We start from the raw sequence: 26,108 nt of genomic DNA, 5'->3' as shown, positions 1-26,108 counted from the left end.
TTTGAACCATATGCTGTACCTCTATTTGGTTCTGCCTCACTTCAGGACTGAATCTCCACAATGAGAAGATGATGGACTGAATGTTCCGGAACCTTGAGCTAGAACCATGCTTTCTTCCTCTCAGTTGCTTTTCTTGGTATTTTGTCACAATGTTAGAAACCTAAGTGGCACATTGATCAACTGAGTGGCACTGCTGGCACTTATCAGAATAGTCTCCTTGGCTTTCCCTAGTCATCCTGCTGGGGCCTCTACTTCAGTGCTAGTGGCTGTTTTCCAGTTTCACTGCGTCTGCCCACCACCTGATTCAAAATTGTCTTGAAGACTCCTTACCAGGTTAATGTTTGTTGGAAGCAGATGCTCTCAGATGTTCTCATGCAAGCTTTTTCTTTTTTTCTTTTTTGTTGAGGTCCTGAAAGCTGCATTTATAAACAAGTTCTCTAAGAATTTAGATATTTTCAGAAACTATAAGAAGAATGAATCCTTCCAGGTATAATGTTTGTTCAAGATTATAATGTCTTTGTACAGGAGTTGAATGGGTTTTTATAATAACAGACTCAAACAGATAATGTGTGCACTGGGTCTTGTATGACCTAACACCTTTTATAGGTAACAGAAGAGACTGTAGAAATTTCTACTAGATTAAAAAGACACTGAAAGAACATGACTACTTGTAATTGTGTTTATGAACACATACATATGATGTACATTATTGTATGATGTTTATGTGCTTGCTTGTGTGTGGGGATATGAACATGCATGTTCAGGCACATGTGAATGAATCTATGTATACACATGAGTGGAGACCAGAGGTTTTTCTCCATATTCCCTAACGTCTCTGTCTCTCTGTCTCTCTGTCTCTCTCTGTCTCTCTGTCTCTCTGTCTCTCTGTCTCTCTCTCTCTTTCTCTCTCTCTCTGTGTGTGTGTGTGTGTGTGTGTGTGTGTGTGTGTGTGTTTTAAGCAGTGTATCTCACTAGCTTAGAACTTACCCAGGAGCTGGCCAATGAGATTCAGTGCTCTCTCGCAGCACTTGGAACATAGGCATTCACACCACCAAACCAGGCATTCACACCAAACCAGGCATTCATACCACCAAACCAGGCATTCACAACCAGACACTCACACCCACCAAACCAGGCATCATTCACACCCACCAAACCAGGCATTCACACCACCAAACCAAGCATCATTCACACCCACCAAACCAGGCATTCACACCACCAAACCAGGCATTCACACCACCAAACCAGGCATTCACACCACCAAACCAGGCATTCACACCCACCAAACCAGGCATTCACACCCACCAAACCAGGCATTCACACCAAATCAGACATTCACAACCACCAAACCAGGCATTTACTTCTATGCAAATACTTTTCTCTATTTTTTAAATTGCATTTTTGAGATTGTATTATAATTACAATTTTCCCCCTTCTCTTTCTTCCCTCCAACCCCTTCCATGAATCTCTCTTTCCCTTATTCATGGTTTCTTCTTTAATTGTTGTTTTACAACACACACACACACACACACATACACACACACACACACACACACACAAATGCTCATGTTTGGACAGTCATGTTGGTGAGATTTTATGAATACAGCTTCTGAGTTTATTAAGAGACACAGTGTCATAGACAATTCCCTAATTCCATGCTCTTACAAATTTTCTGCCCCCTTTCCAGAATGTTCCTTGAGTCTCAGGTGCAGGACTTTTTTATTATTGCTATCATCATCATCATCATCATCATCATCATCATCATCATCATCATCATCATCATCATCATTGTTACTACTACTATTGGCTATTACGTGAACTTTGGAGCTGAAATCATGTCTGCAGGCTTGCAGGGTAAGCACTTTCCTGGTTGAGCTGTCCCCCCAGTCCTTCTAATTATAAGTTTTAAAATCACATGGCAACTTAGAGGAAGAAAGCATGTTTCTGGCTCAAGGCTCTGGAACATTCGGTTCATATCGTTCTTTATAGTAGAAAGTAAGAAACAAAAACAATCTTCTAATCCTCCCAGGAAAGCAGAATACAGGTAGATGATAAAAATCCCTGTCTTAAAAGGAACTGCAGAACAAGGCAGAGACACTATTAGGGGCTTACTTCAATTCGTGAGGGCATTTCAAATAGGACAATCGCCATTACTCAACCATTTAACACACAATGTAATGGAGGCGCACAGATGAGTTAAGAATGTTTTCCAACTTTGTATGGTTGGTGGATGCTGTGAATTAAGGACCAAACGCGCGTTCACTGCTGGGTCTTGATTATTTCGGGCCATTTTGTGCAGTGCAGCGTGCTGTTGAGAAGGAGCGGTCCCCCACGTTATATGCATATGCTTAAAATTTGCCTAGCGATTTAGCTCGCCAGCGTATCCTGTAACTTCTTCAAACAGTGCATGATGCTCTGATGGAGGTGAAACCATCTGCTGCACAATTAAGTTGATGGCTTGAAATGACACTCGCAGTTTAAAATTTGTTTCTTTGCTTGCATTGATCTGGACGCAGGGGTCTGAAAAGTAATGTTAAAATTCTGAATCGTCGTGGTTAAAGCTGAGAGATGTGTTAGTTGTAACTACAGTGGCCTGTCCTCTCAAGAGTCACCGACTTTCTGCTCGCCCAAGGCCAAGCCTGACAGGCGAATTACCCTGGAAGTGATTTCAAACTTCAACAAACCGAGCATAGTGGGTCCGCGAGTCAGAGGCTTAAGCAAGTGTGAGAACTTTCACACACAGAGCTAAGACAGAGGAGCCTTTTAAAAAGTGAGCCACACTGGGGGCGGCGCTCGGTTTCTAATAGCACAGAGGTAGAGCATGGTCCGAGGTAACTTTGCGTCCGAGGAATCCTTGAAAGAGTTCATTTTAGAGTTTATTCTTAGTTTGTCGCTGGCTCATCAAGTTCAGAATGTAACTGTAAAAAAAGGCTATGCTTAGTAAAAATCTGGTGTTCTTGCCTGCACATATAAAGTTTCAATATTCAAGATAAATGTAAATCGGACGAAATCCTACACCAGGCAGAGCAGAGGACACACACTTATGGTTCCATACAAGGGTTTCCTTTCGATATGCATAGCGTTAAACAAAATTATCGAGAAGGTCATTTCAAGGATAAATTTTTACCATGCTTGTGAATTACAAAGATCTGAACAGTAAAATAGAGGGAATGGATTTTCTGAGCTCTAATCTCTTAAGAACACAGCGAAGTAAATCTAATTGGCATAATTGTTTTTCCTAGGGCCCTCAGCCCGTGTATTTGGATCATAGATGGAAGCAAGAGGGCAAGGCAGAGGGGGCCGTTCTCAGTTCATGAGTGCTGAGTGGAGACCTTTTGAATCTGTTCTGAGACTTTCAGGATCGCACTTGGAACTTGACGTGGACACACACTAGGACTTCAATCACAGAGTAAAGCTTCTTATTCTACATTTTTACTTAGAATGATTCTGTATTACTGTACAGGGTAGAGCAATTTAATCACTTAAATGCTCTGTTTTAAATTTGGGGAGCAACGTTTTTGACTAAGCACAAGCAAAATTGAAGATGAAACGGGAGGCTATTAGACCTCTTTGATTTTGCAGCAGAGAGTTCTTCCATAGCCACCCTGAAACTGACTCCCTCAGTGAATAAAAACAATTCTCCTTTATTTGCAACACATTTATGAACGTCTTGATCTTAGTAGCTAATGAAACTAGGGACATTATCAAATCTCTGTGGTTATAGACTAAAATATTTCTTAAGAACTGCCTGGCATGTGATACATTTGAAGTACATTTTCCTGGCCATTTCCTCTTTTCCTTTTGGTCATTGTTCCCTTGAAAGGAACAGTTTAAACAACAATCTTACAAAGCAGCCCTAATTCACAGTCCTCTGCAGGCTGAAGGAGTTGCAGCACAGTGCTCCCCCTCCCAACACTCTGTGGTATTACTGGATTTCTCTTACTGTGGTATTACTGGATGCTTTCTCTTCCACATTTCAGTTTCTCTGAGTGTGTTCTGTGACCTGAGATGTTGCCTAGGATACGGTTGACGGGCATCTTCTCTCCTTTTGGTCTCTGGTTGGGTTATGCCAAATTGTCTCTCTACAGGAAAATAGAAATTGACATGAGAATTTGGTTACAGCATTTTGTGCACAATCCTTGCCTTTGATGGTCATTTTGTGATGTCCAAATTTTTCTACAGTAGAACAGAAATATGGTTAGCTGGTGTTCTCCAAATAGCTTTCTCTTCAGGTCCTTAAATGCTTCCTCCTATAGTGCTCTTTGTTTAGGTACAGACATTTTCTCCACAGAGTCCCAGCATCCCTTCCTGTTGTGACTAAGCCTCATGAATTGATTCATACCTCATTAATCATCAAACTGTGATGCAGTATTTGTTTCAATGTAATGGATACATACTGGCCAAAAAGAAAAGCAAATCGTAGCATAGATATGAAGAAAACGCATGGATTTCTGTGTGTTTTGAAAATAAAAGGAGAAACTATATGAAACAGATGTTGAAAGCTGTGGTGTATCTTAATAGAGCACAAGTATTAAAAAGCAAGTGGAACTAATTATACACATTGGCATTGTTATAAAACAGAGCACAGATAAAATGTGAAGGAAAATATGTTCATCCTGTGAATTCCCATTTTAAGAATGCATGCCTGATACTTGAATGCAGAGAAAAAGATAATTATCTGGGAGAATAGATTGTTGACATTAAAGATTGGCAGGCACAGTGGATTGCAGGATGAAAGGGGCTTGTTATTTCAGAGGGCTAAAATGGTGATGTGTCGACCAATACATACTTAACGAGATGACCTCTGAAGAACAAGGGATGACTATAGATAAAACCAAGTGAAGTAAGAATGTCAATTAGATACAATAAACTACTCACTTGAGGAAATTATAAAACATCAACTTCCAAAAGGTACTTGTGCTTCATGGAAGACTTGAACCTGTAAGAAGGGCTTGGTCCACATCCAGCTATAAGGTCACGCTCAACCGGAGTCCCTTGGGTTAGGAAAACTGTGAACAACATTATTCAGTTTTGAAGATTTGGAAAAGATATGGTTACTAATATTTAAATGATAGGTTTTCACACACACACACACACACACACACACACACACACACACACACACACACACATATGTTCCTTGATCTTACAGAGCATATAAGAACTAGCGCTCTGTAATCGGTTTTCCTCAGGGCAAGCACATTTGCTTTCTTCCCAGTCGGTGTTTAGTTTTCCAACATTATTTTTTTTTAGTTATTTGTTTCTCTGTGAGTTATTTCAGTGCTGGATTTGAACCAAGAAGTATTTTCAAATGGCATAAATTTTGATTTTTAAAAATGTCTGTCTGGGTGCATTCAACACCACTTAAATTTTAAGTAATTTATGTCATAGATCATGTAACAATTCCAAAAGTCATAATCACTAGATATCACCATGATCACCTAACTTATTTAATGGTGTGTGTGTGTGTGTGTGTGTGTGTGTGTTTGTGTGTTAGTGTGTGGTAACCAGAGGGCAAGCTGTGGGAGTTGGTTTTCTTCATCTAGCGTCTGGAGCTCAGGGTTCAAACTCAGACCATTGGGCTCAGCGGTAGGCACATTTAGTGGTATCTTCCCCCATCCCCCGCTGGAGATCATTTTAGTTTGTATTTTTGTTCTAACTTTGTATTTGAACCCATTAAAGAAGTAGTCATTATTTCTTCAGAAAATTGTATTAAGCATTTGCTTTTGTTTAAAAACTTGAGAAACTCTCACAAAAACAGAGACACATTGTAGGTTCAATACCCGTTAGAAGAGACTCTAACTCAAAATAAATGAACCGACTAACTAAACATATAACTGGCTGAATTTTGTTATTAGTGTGTGTTTTCTATGTAATAGAAGGTATAGTAACAATGACTTGATAAAATACAGAACATGAGAGGGCAGGAATTAATCATGGGTTGATTAGTGCATGAAGACAGTTGGACAATTAATAATCAGGAACAGCAATGTAATGCATCCTTTTCAATTTGGTTTCCGTAGCATTTTCAGTTCTGCTGCATAGGTTGCAAACACCCACCTTTTAAGGATCAGCTTCAACAAATGGAGAGCACAAGAATCGGAGACTAAGCTGTGGTATCACATTGCCTGAAGGCATGGCAGTTGAGAACATTGGGATACCATGTTGTCTTAGTGACCTTTTTATTACTAGAACACACTATGACCAAGGAAGTTTAAAGAAAACTTTATTAGGACTTACAGTTTCAAAGGGTTCGAGTCCATGACCATCATGTATGTGTATGTGTGTGTGTGTGTGTGTGTGTGTGTGTGTGTGTGTGTATGTGTGTGTGTGTGTGTGTGTGTATGGGGGGTGGCAGTCAGGCATGGTGCAAGAGCAGTAGTTAGTCCTTTCTTGTGACAACAGCCACCACCAGGCAGACAGAACCAACTAGGGATGGTGCAGGATTTTTTTCAAAGCCCCTTCCCCAGTGACTTGCATCCTCCAACAAGGCCACACCTCCCAATCCTCCCCAAATGGTTCCACTAATTGGGGACCCAATTATATGATTCCATGAAGGCTCCTTCAAACCACCACACATAAGAAAGAAATTATGGCTGGAGTTATTTTTTATTGAAAAGATTGTATTTTACTTTTAATTATGAGTGTGGGTACGTGCACACGAGTGCAGATGGCCACAGAGGCAAATGGAGTAGGATCCGTGGCAGCTGGACAGAGTTACTGGTGATTCTGAGCCACCCAGTGCTAAGTGCTCAGAACTGAACCCAGGTCCCCATCCCTGTGGATGGGATCTGACTTCTTTTATTGAGACTGCTCTGCCTTACTTACCTAAAATGATCTGCAAGATCCAATATTTTAGTATGCCCACCACAGCCTTGTACTTCTGTGTCCTCAACTGAGATACTCCCAATCTCTGAAAGAGTGAGCAGTTATTCACTGAGAACTGGGAGGGGCTATGTCTTATTTCAACAATAGAACTGGAAGTGGCTTTTTAACCATTTGACCTATGACAAGACCACCCACAAATTGTGCCCAGCCTATGGGCTGCAGGCTGCTGTTACTGTTGCCTGAACCTCTAACAGCAGCAGCAGCAGCAGCAGCAGCAGCAGCAGCAGCAGCAGCAGCAGCAGCAGCAGCAACAACAATAACAGGAACCACAGCAGCAACAGAGAAAATAAGTGCATGCTGCTTTAGTCATGGTGCCTGTGGCAAAATGTGTATCATGTAAGAAGCTATTACTGCATAAACTATTGTTTGTATATTGGATTGGCAAAAATGTTACAAAATCTCCTTGTAGAGTAAGTAGCAAAACCATTGAAGACAATGCTTGGGAAGGAGCTAGCCCCGGAACTCAATTTGCTCCTAGTATGGAAAGCAGTAGATTTAAAAAAAACAATTATGGCTTCCTCTTTATGATAATAACAATGTTTCTAATAGATCCTTTTTTTTTTGGAAAAAACAATCTGGAAGATGCAGAAAGGATAAAAGATAAACACCGATGTCTATCATAAGCTTGTAAGAATGTATAGCTGGAATGTATTCGAGTCAAAAGGATACATGCTCAGAGTTTTGCAAATATTAAAAAGTTGTGAAGAGGGAAAAACATGTTGTGTGTGAAAACCAGGCATTACGTGCTAGCACAGGCCTGCACTTCCAGTACTTAAGGCACCAGGACACCGAGGCAGAGGAGCACTGTGAATTTGTGGGTAGTCAGGCTCACGTGTTCACAATGACTGGCCTGGGTTGTAGAGCGAGACCTCATCTCAAGTCAAATATTAAAATAACAGCTCAAGAACTACTATAACACCCTCCTCCCTGCTAAAGAATCAGTGGACATGTGTAGGAGATGTCGGTACTAAGTAACGCCTAGCTGGCGCTGAACAATCCAGCTCCCAAGACTTTGGTCAATCTGGTTACTCACTATAACCTTGAAGAAACTGCACTTTGAAGTATTCTATCTGAGGAAAAGAAGTACCTTTCTGAAACTGTGCATTTCAGGCTCTTCTAGAAAGCTGAGGAGTCTCTCTATAGACCTTTGTCATCCATGCCTTTATCGACGTACTTAGATCTTTGCATAAAGTCACTGTAAATATAAACACTCTTTTTTTTTTTTTTTGGTTCTTTTTTTTCGGAGCTGGGGACCGAACCCAGGGCCTTGTGCTTCCTAGGCAAGTGCTCTACCACTGAGCTAAATCCCCAACCCCCATAAACACTCTTTATATCCACCTAAAGAGAGGAGCAGAAAAGAAAGAAACAGAAACACAGAGACAGAGATAAATAAAGAGATTCACGAATCCCAGGGTCTGCAATTACTGTGCCAGAGCCTGGGAATACTGGCTGTTTAGGCTTTTCAAAAAGGCATGCGCAGTAAAGCCTCAGTTCCCAGCCAGAAGCCTGTAGCATTCTCGGGAGGCCGTGGATCAAACCTTTAGCACATGGGCCTGATGGAGGGCACCTGACATCAGAGTTTCTGAAGCTTCTAACTTTAAGTTGGGTGTGAAGGCTCAGGCTTCTCTTCCCAGGAATTAGGAAGTGAAGGCTGGAGCGTCAGGCATTCTCAAACCTCTTTAGATATATTGTGTGTCTCAGGGCAGTGTGGGTACATGAAACCATATCTTTAAAATGCTCAAATAAAAAAAGAAGGGGGTTTATGAAAATTTAATTTAAATAAATTTATTTCTAATATTTATTTCTTGAGCAGACACGGGGGAGAGAACACCTGTTGAGACCACTTCCGGTGCCTCTGGTCAAGGGGTGGGGCCACCCATCCATCTCAAAGTTTTTAACCCAGAAATGTTCCTGTCTAAAGGAAGAACAGGAACAAAAGGTGGAACAGAGACTGAAGGAAGGGCCGATCAGGGACTGCCCCACGTGGGGATCGACCATGTCTGTAGACACCAAACTCAACACTGTTGCTGGGGTCAGGAGGCGCTTGCTGACAGGAACCTATTGTGGCGATTCCTGGGGAAGTCGGCCAGCGATGTAGATGCTTGGAGCCAACCATCAGATGGAGCTCAGGGAGTCTGGTGGGAGAGCTGGCCGAAGGGCTGGAGAAGTTGAGGGGGATTGCAACTCCATTTGAAGAACAACATAGGCTGCCCTGAGCATTCAGTTTTCCCTGAGTCTAGACCACCAACAAGGAGTGTACCGGAGGGATCCATGACTCCAGATACATACATAGCTGAGGATGGCCTTGTCTGACAGCAACGGGAGGAGAGGCCCTTGGTTCTTGAAGGCTTGATGCCCCAGCATGGGGGGGTGCTGGAGGGGTGAGGTGGGAGAGTGTGGGTTGGGGGGTTGGGGAGCCTTCTCATACAGGCAAAGGGGAGGGGGGGGCTGATGTGGAATGGGGGGTTGGTTGAGGGAGAGGGTAGCCAGGAAGTGGGATATCATTTAAGATGTAAATGATTGGAGTGATTAAGAAAAAAGAAAAGGAAAAAGTTATTTCTGAAGACATTGAAATGAGCTGAAAAGAAAATAACGCGTTTCACATTTGCGCTGCCAGCCTCTATTTTCTTAAGACTTCTTTATTTTAATTTTACATGTATGGGTGCTTTGGCTGAATGTATGTTTGTGCACCGTTATGCATGCTGTGAACTTGGAGGCCTGAATAGGGCGTTAGATTCCATGGAGCTGGAGGCATAGATTGTTATGAGTTTCCATGAGGGGATAAGAATCAAGCACAGGTCTTCTGGAAGAGCAGGGGAACTGCTAAGCTGTTTCTTAAGCCATTGGCCAGCCTTTGACAGTTATACTTCAGTAGAATTTTTGTCAGTCTCAGCGGCATCACCCATGTTGCCTGCTACACTGGTGACTATAATCAACTAAGAAGCCAGGGCTGCAGAGGTTCCAAATGGATAAAGAGCCCGCCGTGCAAGTCCGAGGAAGAGTGTAAGGACCTATACGTCTATCCCCAGAATGCACAGGCATTTGCCATCCAATACTTCTTAGTGAGATGGGAAGCAGAGACATAAAAATACCCAGAAGCCTGTGGGCCACCTTGCCTAGTGGGTGCAGGAGAGAACCAGAGACTATGTGGAAGGTAACACATAAAACGTCGTCCTCTGACTTCTACAGTCATGTCATTGCATACACACAGACACACCAAACACATGCAAGGGCACATGTGCACACATACACACACAGACACACACACACAGACACACAGACACACAGACACACACACACACACACCAGATGAATCCCCCCACATACATAAAAGCATAATATTAAATGTAGTCTTCTGAGCATAACATGCCTGTGGTAATCATAAACTCACAATATCGGTGGTCACCAGCACAAGACTGGCACAAAAATCAAGAGAGCCAAAGTCATGGCCTAGGTGAGTAGATGAGCCCCAGCCCCCACCCTTTACTAAGGGGCTACTGGCAGTTGACTGTTGCTGGGGGAGGGAGAATCTTCCTCCTCCTCCTCCTCCTCCTCCTCCTCCTCCTCCCCCTCTTCTTCTTCTTCTTCTTCTTCTTCTTCTTCTTCTTCTTCTTCTTCTTCTTCTTCTCTCCTCCTCCTCCTCCTCCTCCTCCTCCTCCTCCTCCTCCTCCTTCTTCTCATTCTTCTTCTTCTTCTTCTTCTTCTTCTTCTTCTTCTTCTTCTTCTTCTTCTTCTTCTTCTTCTTCTTCTTCTTCTCCTCCTCCTCCTCCTCCTCCTCCTCCTCCTCCTCCTCTTCCTCCTCCTCCTCCTTCTTCTTCTCATTCTTCTTCTTCTTCTTCTTCTTCTTCTTCTTCTTCTTCTTCTTCTTCTTCTTCTTCTTCTTCTTCTTCTTCTTCTTCTTCTTCTTCTTCTTCCTCCTCCTCCTCCTCCTCCTCCTCCTCCTCCTCCTCTTCCTCCTCCTCCTCCTTCTTCTTCTCATTCTTCTTCTTCTTCTTCTTCTTCTTCTTCTTCTTCTTCTTCTTCTTCTTCTTCTTCTTCTTCTTCTTTTTCTTCTTCTTCGAGATGTATTAGTAGTTCCCCATGGTCAGTGGATAAACACCCTCTATCCATGTACATGGGAGTACTAACTTGAATTAGTGTCATGTATATATATATATATATGTATATGTATGTGTATAGTGTATATATATGTGTGTATATGTATGTTTATATATGTATATCAGCAAAGTTTGAATGGAGTTGGATGGGTATATGAGTTGATATGATTATATTTCATTATCCACATGCATGAAATGCACAAAATCAAGGAAAAAATAAAAAGAAGCTCATTAGGGCTGGGATGTGGCTCAGTGGTAGCTTGTTGTCTAGCATTCATGAAACCCTGGATTCAGTCCCTAGTACCATGGACAAAATGAATGAATGAATTAGTGAATAAATAATGAATGAGTTAATGAAAATTTTATCTTTCTTTTGCAAAAAAAAAAACAAAAAACAAAACAAAAAACAAAATACAAAACTAAATTAGCTTTAAAAAAACCCTAAGAGCTCACCGAAAACCTGACATAAAATTTCTTGAGAAGGCAAAAAGGGTGACCAACTGAGTTATAATTACCTTTAGCTATCATGTTTCAGGTTTTATAAGGGTAGTAGAAAACTAAGACCTTATGACCATAAACATCTCAGGAATAATTTAAAAGTAGAATAAATACAGGATCATTACCTTGAAAAGATAATTGCAATTATAAGAATACATGCAGAGAAAAATTAGCAAAGCCATTCAATTATTTAGTCTCAGGCATGCTTTGAAATCTTTTGAAAATTGGTGAGGTATTCATCGTTTTTCCTTCTCAGAAAATGAAAAATAGGCCCATATAATTGAGTTAATTACTGGCATTATACATTGAATAAAGCAGTCCTTTGGAATAGTATTTCCAAATGAGAGACTCTTCTGCAAAACATGTTCACAAAGTAGGCAGGAGAGTGGAGGCATAACTTTCACAGGTCAACTTTAGTAACCATGTCAACCGGGTTTCTAAATTACTCAAGAATCGTATTAATATCTCCATCTTGTTGACTCTTGCTGTAGGATGTGTCTGTGTAACCAGAAGATATATTTTCTGCAGTGAAAGCACACACAGCAGGGTTTATTGGGATGTAATATACTTTTATACTAGTCTGTGAAGGGGAAGTCAGTCACCGTGGGGGATTCTGGGGACCCAGTAGTGAATGTGCAGAAGAACATGCAGGAGACTTTCTCTAAGCTGAAACCAGTGCATACACTTCTATTACAAGCAGGATAAATGAGAAAGCATTCTAAAGTCATTTACATCTAAGTCTTATATACACACGTATTTAAATAATAATAGTAACAACTGTATTGTTACTGTTATTATATTTATTATTACTATTATTATTATTTTATTGCAATGTGGACTTAAGATTAAAAGTAGAGCTTCAGGAATGCTGAGAGAGGTCTGTGCTACTTGGCTAATTCCTATGACCCTTTTTCTTAGTCTATTTTATCTCACTGACCTGTTCTGGTTGGCCTTGAACACAGTCTCCAGTCCAGGTTGGCCTTGAATTCCTGATCCTCCTGCTTCACCCTCTCAAGTGCCTGCAATTGCAAGTCTACACCACCAGGAACAAATTTTTTTTTAAGTTTATTCCATCCATAAAGGTGAACTTAGTCAGCGAGGGAAATGAAGGGGAGGAGCCCTTGGCTTACAGGTGCCATATCCAAAATAGAAACAGAGAGATGATGCCGACCCCATTTGACTTAAGTTTTAAAGGGATAACATCATAGAACTAGAACTAAAGGCTATGAGAGTAAAGAGAACAGATCTGGCAAGCTAAGTGCAGACTTCTGCAGGGTCATAAGCATAGAGAGGAGGAGGAATTGTATATCATTGCTAATAAAGGGGGTGTGCTAAAAATCAAAGGGAAGAAAGGGGTGGAGGAGGGAAAGTAAGGAGTAGGAAGTGGGATAGAGATGCAAAAGAAAGGAGAGCAAGAGAGACAGAGAGCGAGCCAGGGAGCAATAGAAAGAGATAGAAAGCAAGAGGGCAAGAGTGAGCAAGAGATTAAGAGAGAGAGGAACAGGACTGGACTGGGACAGGGACAGGGACGGGGAGGGGCGAGGAGAGGGAGAGGGAGAGAAAGAAAGCAACAGAGCTAGAGAGAGTATGAGAAACAGATCAAGAGGGGAGGAAAGGGGGAGAGAGGAGAGGGAGAGAGCAAGAGAACAAGAGCAGGGGGTGGGGAGGAGGAGGGTAGGGGAGGGGGAAGGGAGGGGAGAGGGAGAGGTGAGTGGGCTCAGAATTGAAACAGCCCATGAAAAGTAGATTCTTTTCCAGTATTTGGAAGTGACTTGTGTAATTTAAAGCAGACCTCCATAAGACTGCAATACCATGAGTAGATCCAGACTCCTAGAATAGTCTTCCCAGACCAAACACTGTGGGAAATCACTTTATTTTATAACAGGCTATTTCACATTCTTATTTAGATAAAAATAGTCACATGCTCACAAAAAAGGCAGTGTTTAGAAAGATGCTGACATGGCATGTAACAAGGGAACTGTTAGTAAGATCCGAGGGAAGCAGTAATTATCAAGACGGTCGTATTTTGTAAAATAATTGTTGCATTGTGTGTTAATAGAAGTCTTAGGTTTTAGCAGTCATGGCTGTGGAGATCTGGGTAGGGAAATATCTGGCGTGAATTTGTTGGGCAGAGATTTTTCAGGATCGTGATTGTGGAGCGGTTGCCCTTTATTCCTAGCTGGGAATGTTTCTGTGCTATTTATGTTCTGAGATACCGCATAAAAAGCCTTGGGAGCAGAAGGGAGGCAGAGTCTAGCACTCAGATATTCTTGCCTGCTCACCTTTAAATTTCCTCCTCAGCCTCTCTCTGAACTCCCACACTACATTCATCCACAAGTTGTCTAAATCTGTGATTTGCTTGAGAACTTGTGTTTCATAAAATTGAAAGACTACTCTTTAAGAGAATATTGTCCAACGAAAAATATCACACTACTATGTGAAATCGTCCAGAGGTAATTTTATTTTAAGATATCTTCTCTGCAGGAGATCTATAGTTTCTGTGTGTGTGTACTCTTGGAGGTCAAAAGAGGGCAACAGATCCCATGGAACTGGGGATACATGTGCCTGTGACCCCACTAGATATGAGTACTGGGAATGATACCTGTATTATTTTAAAATATCGAACAGTAGAAGATAAGAAACAAGTACTATGCAGGTACCTTATCGATATGACAAAACGCTAACCTGAGAAACGAGAGCAAGGAAGGGAGGTTCATTCTGTTTCCCATTTGAGGGTCCAGCCCTTGTGACATAGAAGTGCGGTGTAGCCTGATGTGTCCCATCCATAGTGAGGAAGTAGAGAGAGAGATGAATGCTGGTGCCCGCTCATATTTTAAAAAAATTCATCCCCAGATGTCAGCCCATGGGATGATGTCGCCACACTTAAGGTGGGGTTTGTCTCCTCAGCTAAATATTTATGGTGACACCCTTACACAGGCACATTTCCACGGTGATTCTGAATCCTCTCAAGTTTACAGTGAAGACCGACCTTCACACAGGAACTCTTAAGGTGATGAGAATGGTCGTTGTCTACTGTCTTAGAACTCCCTCACACTGCACAGCCACCATGAATTCCACCAAAAGCCACCTCTGGTTTGTTTTTCTTTTAAAATATTTTCCTATGTCCAAAGTAGCCTGGAAATAAATGGGGCAGATTTTGTTCATCACTTTTCCAATAATAACTAGATTTGCTATGCATCAACAATTCATATTTTTTAAATGAAAAACTACTCACTTCAGGTGGCTTTAGAAAGTTACACGGCGGTAATCGGTGGCTTTCTGCCTGAGGACCACCTATGATTAGAATGCATGATCTAGGTATTCCTTGCCACCACCATTAACCTACACTCAGATATCTTAGGTTTACTTTCTCTTTACTCGTCTTTACCTTTAATGGTTGGGATTATCATTGTCATTTACAAAAAGAAAAATAAGAACAAAATGGTTCAGGTATTAATAAATTAGGCCTCTCCACACTGATGTTTGAATATAGCTCCCCATCCTAAGCAGAGACACTTCGTTTTCTTTCTTTTTTTAAATTGGATATTTTATGTATTTACAATTCAAATGTTATCCACTTTCCCAGATCCCCCTCTCCCACCCCTCCTCCCCCTGCTTCTATGATGATGATGCCCCTCCCACTCGCCCACTCCCACCTCAACACCATGGTGTTCTCCTACACTGGAGAAATGAGCCTTCACAGGACCAAGGTCTTCTCCTCCTATTGATGCCAGACAATGCCATCCTCTGCTACATATGCGGCTGGAACCATGGGTCCCACCATACATATTTTTGGTTTGTGGATTAGTCCCTGGGAACTCCAGGGAGTCTGGTTGGTTGATGTTATTGTTTTTCCTATGAGGTTGCAAACCCCTTCAGCTCCTTCAGTCCTTTCTCTAACTCCTCCATTTGGTTCTCTGAGCTCAGTCTGATTATTAGCTGCAACCATCCTCATCTGTATCAGTAGGGCTCTGGAAAAACCTCTCAGGAGACAGCTATATCAGGCTCCTGTCAGCAAGCACTTCTTGGCTTCAGCAATAGTGACTGGGTTTGGTGGTTGCACATGGGATGGGTTCTCAGGTGGGGCAGTCTCTGGATAGCCTTTCCTTCAGTCTCTGCTCCACACTTTGTCTCTGTATTTCCTCCTGTGAGTATTTTTGTTCCCCCTTCTAAGAAGGAATGAAGCATCCACATTTTGGTCTTCCCTCTTCTTGAACTTCATATGGTCTGTGAATTGTATTTTGGGTATTCTGAGCTTTGGGGCTAATACCCACTTATCAGTGAGTGCTTACCATGTGTGTTCTTTTGTGATTGGGTTACCTCACTCAGACACTTCATTTTCTAATAGATATGCTTTAATAGTAAGACTTGCAGTTGGTCAAAGTAAAGAAATAAGAGGTCAATAGAAGGCTCAGCCCTTAATGCAGGCCATCTACAGCATACTCCTCCTCTTAAGACTCAGATATCTTCATACAAGGGGGAGTATAGATGCTGCAAGAGCTATTAGAGATAGAGGTTGCAGAAGACTGTGGGGAATAGTGCTTTCTGGACCATTAAGCACGTGCCTTCACAGCACTTTTGACTGGTAACAGAAGACATACACAAAATCAAGTCATTCAAAACCCCATCATGGATGAGGGAGGCATTACGAAGCCCCACCAGTGTTAAAAGGTATTGGAGACTACTGAGAACTAGGGAAGCAGTCTAGATAGCTTATCCATGCTCCAACTGATGGCCTTATTCCCGTGCACATACTAGCAATACAAACTGGGCACCATTTTTTTTTAAACGTACAGGAAGCAAGAGAAGAGATCTGGTGGAGGTCATCTGGGAAGAATTGGCTGGAAGGGACTGGGTTGACTTTGATCAAAATACCTTGGTTTGTATATATAAAATACTCAAGTAAACCTATATAAAGATAAAGTGATCCATAAGAATACATTTATAGGGCTATCTACACATCCCTAGACTCTTGCTAAATAAAAATAGGACATTTACTTCTTGACTCTCCAGGGGATTCTGAATGTCACTTCTGTTTTAAAAATAATCATTGGTTTCATAAATCTCAGTGGATAAATATCAGTCCAATTTTTAGACTATCAGTTGAAATGTACCAAAAGCAAACATTTTTCAAGTTATTATTAGATCGCAGGAATATATGGAAGAACACGGACAGCCATAAAAGGCAAGTTCAAAAGACACCAACAGCATATGCTTAGCTCTGGTCTGCAGGGTTCCAAAACCAAATGAGCTACTCAAGATGGGTGATGTCAAGCTTGCTGTCTTGGGTGGCAGAGGTACAGGAAAATCAGGTGAGTGGTGCTTTGTTTGCTAGCAAGATTAGAGGGTGGGTAGACACAAAATGGAGTAGTCAACTGTGGCCATATATTACACAATAACTACCAGTAATAATGGGGTCACCGTGAGATAATTTGCATAAGGATTTTTCTGTATACAAATTTTCTGGGAAGGTTATTATTTATAAACTTTTAAAAACAGTGGGTCACCTGTGATTGCCTGAAATATGAATCTGTATCTTGTTCTTCTGATGTTTAAAACTCTAAAGACAAGAAATCCTTCCATGACATTGCCACAAGCTGGCCAAAGGTTGGAAAGGACTTTTCTCCTGTAAGGATAGGGTGGGCATGGGTGAATGGAGCATGAAGTTTATAGGCAGCACTACTAGAGGGCTGTTTGTAGTAGACACTGCTTTGTAGGTGTTCTGGAACCCAGCACAAAAGGCACTAACTAATTCCAGAAGTTACTATTGCATGTTGCTTTAGTTTACTCTGCTGAACAATCTAATGGCAGCGAGATTTTCACCAAGCAATGACCTCAGCCTCACAGTGAGAGCTGAATAACTATCAGGCTTCTGTCATGGTCAGACAACAAGCTGTTGGAGTCTCCCTTGGTTCCCAAGCACTAATTCACTGTATTTGTTAAGAATTGCATATGCTGGGCACTGCTGCGGTCCTTCCTTCACACAGAAACTCGGAATCAGATTTAATTACTAGGGAAGCTAAGTGTTGCGAGAGCTTCGAGTTTCACATATAATGAGGAATATATTTGTGGTTTCGAAGGCAAGGTGTTTTTACATGTTTGCATTCGTTAATGAATTCCATAATGATTTACATGTGTAGCATGTAGGATCACACGTTTTTATCTACAGAATCGCATTTTATCACCTCAACTTTTAGACCAGAAGTCAGTAAAGTTTTAACCTCCTACCTAAGGCTTGTTGGTTATTGAGTGAAAATTAAGATTCTGCATCTAACTGAATTATCGGGATCCTCAAATGCAACAAACCTTAAATCCTGCTTATTCATTTAACAGCTCTTACAGTAAGGTTTCTTACCAAGCGCTTCATTGGGGAATACGCTTCTAATTTTGGTAAGTTGCTGTTGTACACTTCTATTCTTAATATTCCGGTATAAACATTTTAAACCTAGTTAAAGCCAAAGAGGCATTTTGACAGAGTTGTTTTTTCTTTTTTCCACATTCATTCAAGTGTTTTAGTTCAAAGATTCTAATTTTGAATTCCAAACTAGGTTTGATTTGAATTGAGGGCTTTGAAATTGAATGGAATGCTTATGTCACCAACGTTACTGTTACCCAACATCGTGATGAATTAGAAAGAAAGAGTGTCTAGAACACTCTGACGTTGGGGTTCTCTTTTGCAAATACCGTGAAGCACGGACATGAATTTCTGGCAAAGTTAATTGCCAAAGCATCTGTTAAAAGATAAAGACATTAATATTCACAGCACAAACAACTATAAAAGGAAGCTTGTAAAAGTGTGTAATAACAACAGAATGATACATTAATTAAGCATCCTACTGTTATCTAGGCTGTCTCAATAAATTTCAGAGAAATTCGACAAAAGATGCCAAGGCACCTGAGTATAACCCTAAGGTCATTTTATTAAGTCTAACATGATTTATTTTTATATAAAAGTTGACATTGAATATAGGAGATACTACAGTACAAACGTGAGGAGTTTTGTTATACCTTTGAGTACAGTTTTTGTTCGGAGATTGATCAAAATAATAAACTTTATGATTTTTCTGATCAAAGACATGAGGATTAAATGCTTTTCCTTTTCATTTCTTACATCAACAACAGCAGAATCCAGTGAAATGTAAGGGGGTTAGTTTGGTTCAATATTGCTTATTTAGTGTCAGAGAGTTAATAATTGTTTTTCTATACGAATCGAAGAAAACATTTGTTCACAAGAGGGCATTATCAGCGTATTGCTGAGATGACTTTTAAAGTTTCTGTCATGCAGCTCTCTCTATGTGTGCAGCATAGTGTTTCCATGGTTGACACTGAACATTTTAAGACAAGTGTTTGAAAAGTGCTTACAGAAAGAAGACCACGGGGAGAAAAAAAAAGAAATTTCTAGTGTTTCATTCTGAGGAGTGAAAATCTTAGGCATGGGGGTCAAGATAACACAGAAGCTAAGAGGCCTGGATGAGAAAGTTTTCCCTGCACAGGGTAGAAACTAAATACAATCAAGATAAAGCAGCGTCCGTAGGAGGACAGACAGCAATGAAACCTTCACCTTAATCTTTCCTACAATGCAGTTCCATAAACAAATGAAATGTTTACACATTCTCAGCTGTGACATCTCCGTGCATAATATAAGACCTGAGGACATTTTGAAAAGATAAGCATGTGACCCTAAGGTCACCAACTCTATGGAAACGAGCTCACAGAAGCAACTCCATCTTGTCAAGAAAGTATAGAAGGGGAAATTAAAACACTCTAAAGCGGTTAGAGATGACAACCCTTGCCAATGCTGTGAGATTTGAAAGAAAGTGTTTTTAAACTGTCTGGGAGAGTTTATGATTCAGGGCAAATAGTAAATGTGGGAAGTTTTGGGGGGGGGGACAAGATAAATGTTCTACAAACAAAATCTGATGTTTGCAGAAACTGGGACAAACGTTATTCCTGGAAAGAGGTTAAAAGTCAGTCTTCATCTTCTGAGGTAACATTTGCTCATGCAATATCTGCTTCTTTTGTAAGACAGAGATTTGTTGACTTTTGTGTGTGAAGATACATGTTCCTGAGTGTGCCTGTGTGTGCAGGATGTGCACCCAGGTGCCCAGGGTGCTCAGAAGTGGGCATCAGGTCCCTTAGAACTGCAGTCACAGACAGCTTCCAGCTTATGAGTGCTGAGAACTGAACCAAGATCTTTTGCAAGAGCAGCAAGCACTCCATACCACTGAGCCTAGGCTCCGTTCATTTGTATTATGGGCTACAGGACAGCAGTCCATGTGAGTGGGTCATGTTTTTGTGTAAGTGTGTTAATTTATAGAGGAATAGAACAGTTGTAGAAGTAGTTTATTCATTCAAAGAATGCCCATTCAATACCTACTACAAGGCCACATATCAATAGGGTATGTTAGAGAACAGAGGGGTAGAGATATAATTCCTCACAGAACTTCAATGTGAAAGAAGGTATTTGACCATCCAAGCCAAAAATTGTGTCATTTGACACTAAGTGCTATAAAAATAAGCAAACCGAACTAAGATAAAAAAGCATTAATAAGGAATATAGATATAGATTAGATATAGATGATATAGATAGATATAGATATAGATATAGATGTAGATGTAGATGTAGATGTAGATATAGATATAGATGATATAGATATAGATGTAGATGTAGATGTAGATGTAGATGTAGATATAGATATAGATATAGATATAGATATAGATATAGATATAGATATAGATATAGATGTGGAGGTATTTGTAGCCCCAATACTTGGGGAGAGGATTCTCAGGAGAAAGTTCAATCCCCAGGTCAGTGGCCTGGAACACATAGAGGGAAATTGTCTTAAAACAAAACTGAAGTCAACTGAGAAGCAAGGCAGAGAAAGGATCATCAACTAGGGACGTGCCAGAGAAGTCTGCGGAATTATATTCAAGGTGGACAGAAAAAAATGAATATCCAAGTTTAGGCATAGGAAGCTTCTGACAGAGTTGAGTAATACTCAAGTTAGTACAGAGAGGGCAGAATGAAAGGGGTGACAGCCCAGGCAGTCTACCGAGACCATAGAAGTAATGTGTGGTGAAGGAGGGGAGCATTCTCAAGAATGGCAAAGGCTTCTTGATCTAAAAGAAACACACTTTGCTTGGCGCCTTTGATGTAAGCTCATGGCTCAGTTTACCCGTGCTTTCTGATTCTTCTACGGGTGGAAAGTGAGTCGGTGAAACGCAGATGAATTAGGAGTTTTAATGGAAATCAAGGCAGAAAGGATGGTGCTTGGGAAAGGGTAAAGGGATTCTTGGCAAGTAGACTAACTACGTTGTATTTTGACTGTACAGTAAAATGATGCTCTGTGTGAATTGCATGCCGTTAAGGAATTCAGGTTTTACATCAGAATGAGTCACACGTCACTGTACAGACTAGGAGATAGAGTTTTGCAGGGAGTACAGAAGTTTGGTGTTTGACATAATCAGGTTAATATGTTTGTCTGATACTTAAGTGAATATTGCCAATAGTAAACAGTGGTCTGGAGTCTGTGGGAGAAGTCTGCATTGCAAATACGTGCCCAGGTGATTGGCGTGCAGTACACAGGACTCTAGAACCTGTAAGGTATTATATGTCCGTGAATGTGAACTGGATCCAAATGTAGAGTATGAGGAGAGGATGGGGCAGGAGTTTCAGAAATCACTAATTGAACATGAAAGTAAATAAAGAAAATTAAAACAGAGATAGAATGTGTGGAATAAAGACCATATGAAGAAAAACGAGATTATGTCAGAGACTGCATGCAGCGGTACAACTAAAAAGGCTTACAAGATCAAGGGTCGGTTTTCAATCAAGGTCAAAATCAAGGGTCTTCAATACATTTGTATTGAACTTAGAACCATTTCTGCATGTTTATAAGATGTAGGTAAGGGGTACTAAAAAACAAGATGGCTCAGGTGCTCTATGCCAAGTCTAAAGATCTCAGGTTCTCCCCAAACACATGTTGTGGAAGGAATTTGTCTTCTGACCTCCTCACAGTTTTGACACACATACGTACAAACACACACACATACACACATGCATATATACATACATACATGCAATCATTGATCAATCAATAAATTTAATAAATAGTAAAGAAATTCATGGTAGAGGACACATAACAGATTTACTGTCCATGGATGAGATGACTTTTTAATGTGTTGAGAAGATATAAACCAGCCTTGGGGAGGATCATCTGTATTATTCCGTATAAAGGTATGCAAATGAATAGCTACAACCAAGTTCAGTGGTCAATACAAGATACACATGGTTTCCTCACCAGCTCTGATCACAGATCCTTTACTCTGACATGAAAATATGACTGTTGTAGGACTGGATAGGTAACTCAGCAGTTAAAGGCACTTGCTCTTACTGCAGAAGACCCAGGGTTGGTCCAGCACCCACAGGGTAGGTCACAACCACTTGTAATGTGGGTTGCAAGGGGTCCAATGTCCTCTCTGGCCTCTGGGGGGGTAGCAGGTGCACATATAATCCATGTAGACAAAACACACACAAAACATGTACTCTCTCACATACACACCCACAAACACAAACATACACACTAACACTCACAAGCAATAATATCCTTAAAGTATGCATCATTGAGTTTGGCAGACTAAGATTAGTCCTATGTGGGTGTGTTATTCTGAAGTTTTCCCATACTAACAATGAGTATCTATATTTTTGCAGAATCTATCTATAATAAACACTTGTGTTTGGAAGGAAAACCATTAAATCTGGAAATATATGACCCATGTTCTCAAGTAAGTCAAACAAAATACCTCTTTGTTTCATTTTCAAGCATGATTTGAGGAAGAGTGGGCATGAAATGCAAAATAATGTCAACACTGGACTAGAGTAGCTTCTCAATTGATTATTAAAGTGTTGGCATTTCTTTCAGTGTAAATTGTGTTATTGGAGTTTTGTATACATTTCTATTAAACATAAATGTGGCAAAGCTATCTTTAATTGTCCAATTGTTTAATTATCTCCAATGAACTACATGTGAGCCCAAAAAATACTCTTAACAGAAACACTAAGATTTTATTTTATGTATATGAGTGCCTTACTTGTGTGTGCTTTATCTGGATGTGTGCCATGAGCATGATGTGACCATAGAGGTAAGAATGTGGCATATATAAACTGGAGCTGGAATTACACATGTTTGTCAGTGCCATGTGGGTGTCAGAACTGACTCGAGTCTTCTGCATGAGAAGTAGGTACTCTTAGCCAAGCAGCCATCATTCCATGCCCTTAACAAGAATCTCTAAAGTAGTACTGATTATGGTGTAAATGCCAGAAATTAAGGCAGGACAACCTGTCAGTTTTCATTAAATTGTCTGTTTGTAACTACTTTTCAATAGAGCACCAATAATACTAATTTTGAGTATAAATTCCTTACATGTCAATACACTAAAATATCAAAATGGAATTATAAAAATGGGAAGAATGCTTTCTAAGACTTCAAAGCATGTTCTTGTTATTGATTTGTCTTAAGCATTTGACCCTCAGCTATCCTATAAAAAGTTTTCGATAAACTGAAACATTTTCACCTTCATATGTTTGAATCTACTATCCAAAAGAAATAGATATTCTAGTTTTGGGAGATGACTCAGTGGATAAAGGACTTGCCATGCAATCATTAGGACCCTTGTTTGAATTCCTAGAATCACGCACAGCTAGGCACTATAGGAGACAGGTGTAATTCCAGCACTCCTATGCAGTGATAGAAGGAGTGAGGAAGTTTCTGTGCTATCCAGCCTGTTACCCATAACAAAAGCTCCATCTCAAACAATGGAATGGGTGGGCTAATATTTGAAGTTGTTCTTCGACCTTTACTTGTTTGCCATGCCAAGAATGGGATATCATTCACACATGAAGATGCATACACACATACAAATGCACACACACACACACACACACACACACACACACACACAGAGAGAGAGAGAGAGAGAGAGAGAGAGAGAGAGAGAGAGAGAGAGGAAATAGATACTCCACTTATGAACACAAATGCCATTTTCTGAAGACCAATGTATGTGAGATTGAAATAACTGTGTGTGCATGTTTAAGAAAGAGAGTGATGAGAAAGATACAGAGGAATAATGGAAGCCCATCTTAGAAATTATTGTTGTTTGGCATTACTGAAATGGGTAATCATTTAGTGAAGCAAAGAAACTCTGTGGTGCGATCACTACACTTCATGTACTTGGTTCCTTTACAGTCACAGAAAGCAAAAGGCTCCCTCACAAGTGACCTGCACTGGGCAGATGGGTTTGTGATTGTGTACGACATCAGCAACAGGCCTTCCTTTGCTTTTGCAAAAGCCCTTATCTACAGAATCCGTGAGCCACCAATGACTCATTGTAAAAGGTAAGACATTTCCTTCCAATCTCCTTCCCTTTTTACTAAATCATCATCTTGCTGAGGGCATCATTAGGAAGGATTTAATACAGACTTCCAATTACAAAATTTAACAGCCCTGAACAATTCACCTTCTCATTCCACAGGAGTTACACACGTAGTAAAAGGAATCAGATGAGAATGTTTTATACCCTGGCTGACATAAACAGTTACCTGCCCAGAGTAAATGGCTATTTTACAAGACAGCTGCTATTGTTAACATGACACTCACAAGCAGAATCATGGTGTTCTGCACAGCGTCTCCTCCATGCCGCCACCTTTCCTTTTCATCCTCACAAAAATGTTAAGGATCTTAAATAAATCCAGATTTATTATGTTTGCTACCTTGTGAAATCCAATTTCTTGTCATTGGGTTGCCCAGGATGTCACAGCAGAAACAGAATGAATAGTCAGACACCTACAAATATTATGGGTGGGGATATGTTTTTCTCCACCTTCCCCCTGAGATTAAAATGTGGTCAATAATTCATCATAAACTGCCTTGGCACACACAGGGAAGGAAGGTGACTATATTTAGAGAGTTGTTGCTCCAGTAATCAAGCACTTAGGTGTTTGAGATTCTTTGTCCAATCTCCTCTATTTTTATTGTTTGAGCATTTCTCACTAAAGTGTTCAATTTTGTTCAAATGCTGGTGTGAGGAGTTACATAGGTTCTTATCAGTGTTACGCATAAAGTCTAAGATGATGGCATACTTGAGTGAACCTTGAAGCTATCAATTTTATTACTGTACATTGCCACATGTATACATGTGACATCATAGCTCCTGTAAATGACAATGGAATTAGTTACTTTTGTACAGGTGTGACACAATACCCAGCAGAAAAAAATATGGAGTAATGGCTTTATATTGGCTCTAGGTTTCAAGTGAACAGTCCTTGTCAAATATCTCCATGTTTATGGGCCTTCAGTGAGGTAGAATCTTGTGGTTCTATGGTAGGGACTATTTTCTTATTTCGGTTAACATATAGTGTGACGAACTGAGGAAGATTACAGCCATTTTAGATCACTGCATCTATCGCCAAATAAAGAATACTTCAGTGCTCCTCCAAACTCTAATCATTGAGAGTTTTGTTTGTATTATTTATTTCATTCTGTGGAAAATGTCTTTGTAGCAGTGGGGATGCCTCTCTAAATACATACATGGCCGTGACCATAGATGGAATACTTACTGGGACTTTTAACTTTTTAATCTTCGGATATGAATGTACCCTATTTCTACAGTGGTTGGCTCCATCTTGAAAGAGTTTCCCGTTGTGTTTCAGGGTCATGGAACCAGCTGTGGTTTTAGTTGGCAACAAGCAAGACCTCTGCCACATGAGAGAGGTTGGCTGGGATGAAGGGCAAAAGCTAGCAACCGATTACCGCTGCCAATTCTGTGAGCTGTCGGCAGCAGAGCAGTCCCTGGAGATTGAGGTGATGTTTCTCAGACTCATCAAAGACATTCTGATGATCTTCAAACATAAGGAGAAGAGAAGACCCAGTGGGTCGAAATCAATGGCCAAACTAATCAATAATGTATTTGGAAAGAGGAGGAAATCTGTTTAATAGACATATGATCCAGTGGAATTGATCCATCAAAGAATTTCAGACACTTAAATGGCAACTACAGCTATGACTTATACAATTACATTTACAATTTATACAATTACACTTAAAATTTTTACAATTAAAATGCAGAATTTTTTGAGACATGAAATGACTAAAAAGTCAGTCATTGTTTTATCTTAAAATATATAATTCATTCTTTGAGTTATATTTGGTTACCATTGTTTCTTACACACAAAATTTCACTTGTATGAGCAAATACTCATTCTTGTGTAAAAGTGGAAAGCTATCCCCTAAGCCTCATTTAGAAAACTCTGCACATGTTGTTTTATTAAAATACAATTATAAAAGTGAGCATGTGACTCACTTTTATATTTTGTTATTGTTTTCAGTTTAAACAAACAGATATGCAAAAAGCTAATGCATTGTCCAGCACGAGCTACCAATTTTAATGCACTGTCATGATACTTAACAGGTTTTTAACTTAAAAACATGATTTACAGTTAGATATGTTAAATTACCTGTCCGAGAATAAATATTTTGCATTTGATGACATAATGAAACAGTTGTGTTGTATGAATTAGTTTTTATTTTTATATCTGTAAAATATAGAAAACACAAATAATAAATTTAA

At 40.2% G+C, this 26,108-nt stretch overlaps 1 protein-coding gene and 1 long non-coding RNA gene across 2 annotated transcripts; one reads left to right on the top strand and one right to left on the bottom strand.

The window, feature by feature from the left end:
* Positions 1-1,590: 1,590 nt before the first annotated feature.
* Positions 1,591-12,952, bottom strand: LOC147995127 (uncharacterized). The gene is made up of 4 exons (XR_015687275.1): positions 12,421-12,952; positions 4,879-5,009; positions 3,944-4,082; positions 1,591-2,918 (listed from the first exon to the last, which is right to left on the bottom strand). It is a non-coding gene; the product is annotated as an uncharacterized LOC147995127 (long non-coding RNA).
* A 3,753-nt stretch (positions 12,953-16,705) lies between these two features.
* Rergl (RERG like) lies at positions 16,706-25,800 on the top strand. The gene is made up of 5 exons (NM_001191979.1): positions 16,706-16,795; positions 17,817-17,873; positions 22,195-22,268; positions 23,729-23,877; positions 25,192-25,800. The coding sequence occupies exons 1-5, from the start codon at positions 16,744-16,746 to the stop codon at positions 25,472-25,474; spliced, it is 615 nt and encodes a 204-aa protein (NP_001178908.1). The 5' UTR covers positions 16,706-16,743; the 3' UTR covers positions 25,475-25,800.
* The last annotated feature ends 308 nt before the right edge of the window (positions 25,801-26,108 follow it).

Source organism: Rattus norvegicus, chromosome 4 (assembly GCF_021556685.1).
Source record: "Rattus norvegicus strain SHRSP/BbbUtx chromosome 4, alternate assembly SHRSP_T2T, whole genome shotgun sequence".
NCBI classification, from domain to species: domain Eukaryota; kingdom Metazoa; phylum Chordata; class Mammalia; order Rodentia; family Muridae; genus Rattus; species Rattus norvegicus.
Note: the sequence above shows the minus strand (reverse complement) of the source record. Positions and strands in the feature narration are given on the sequence as shown.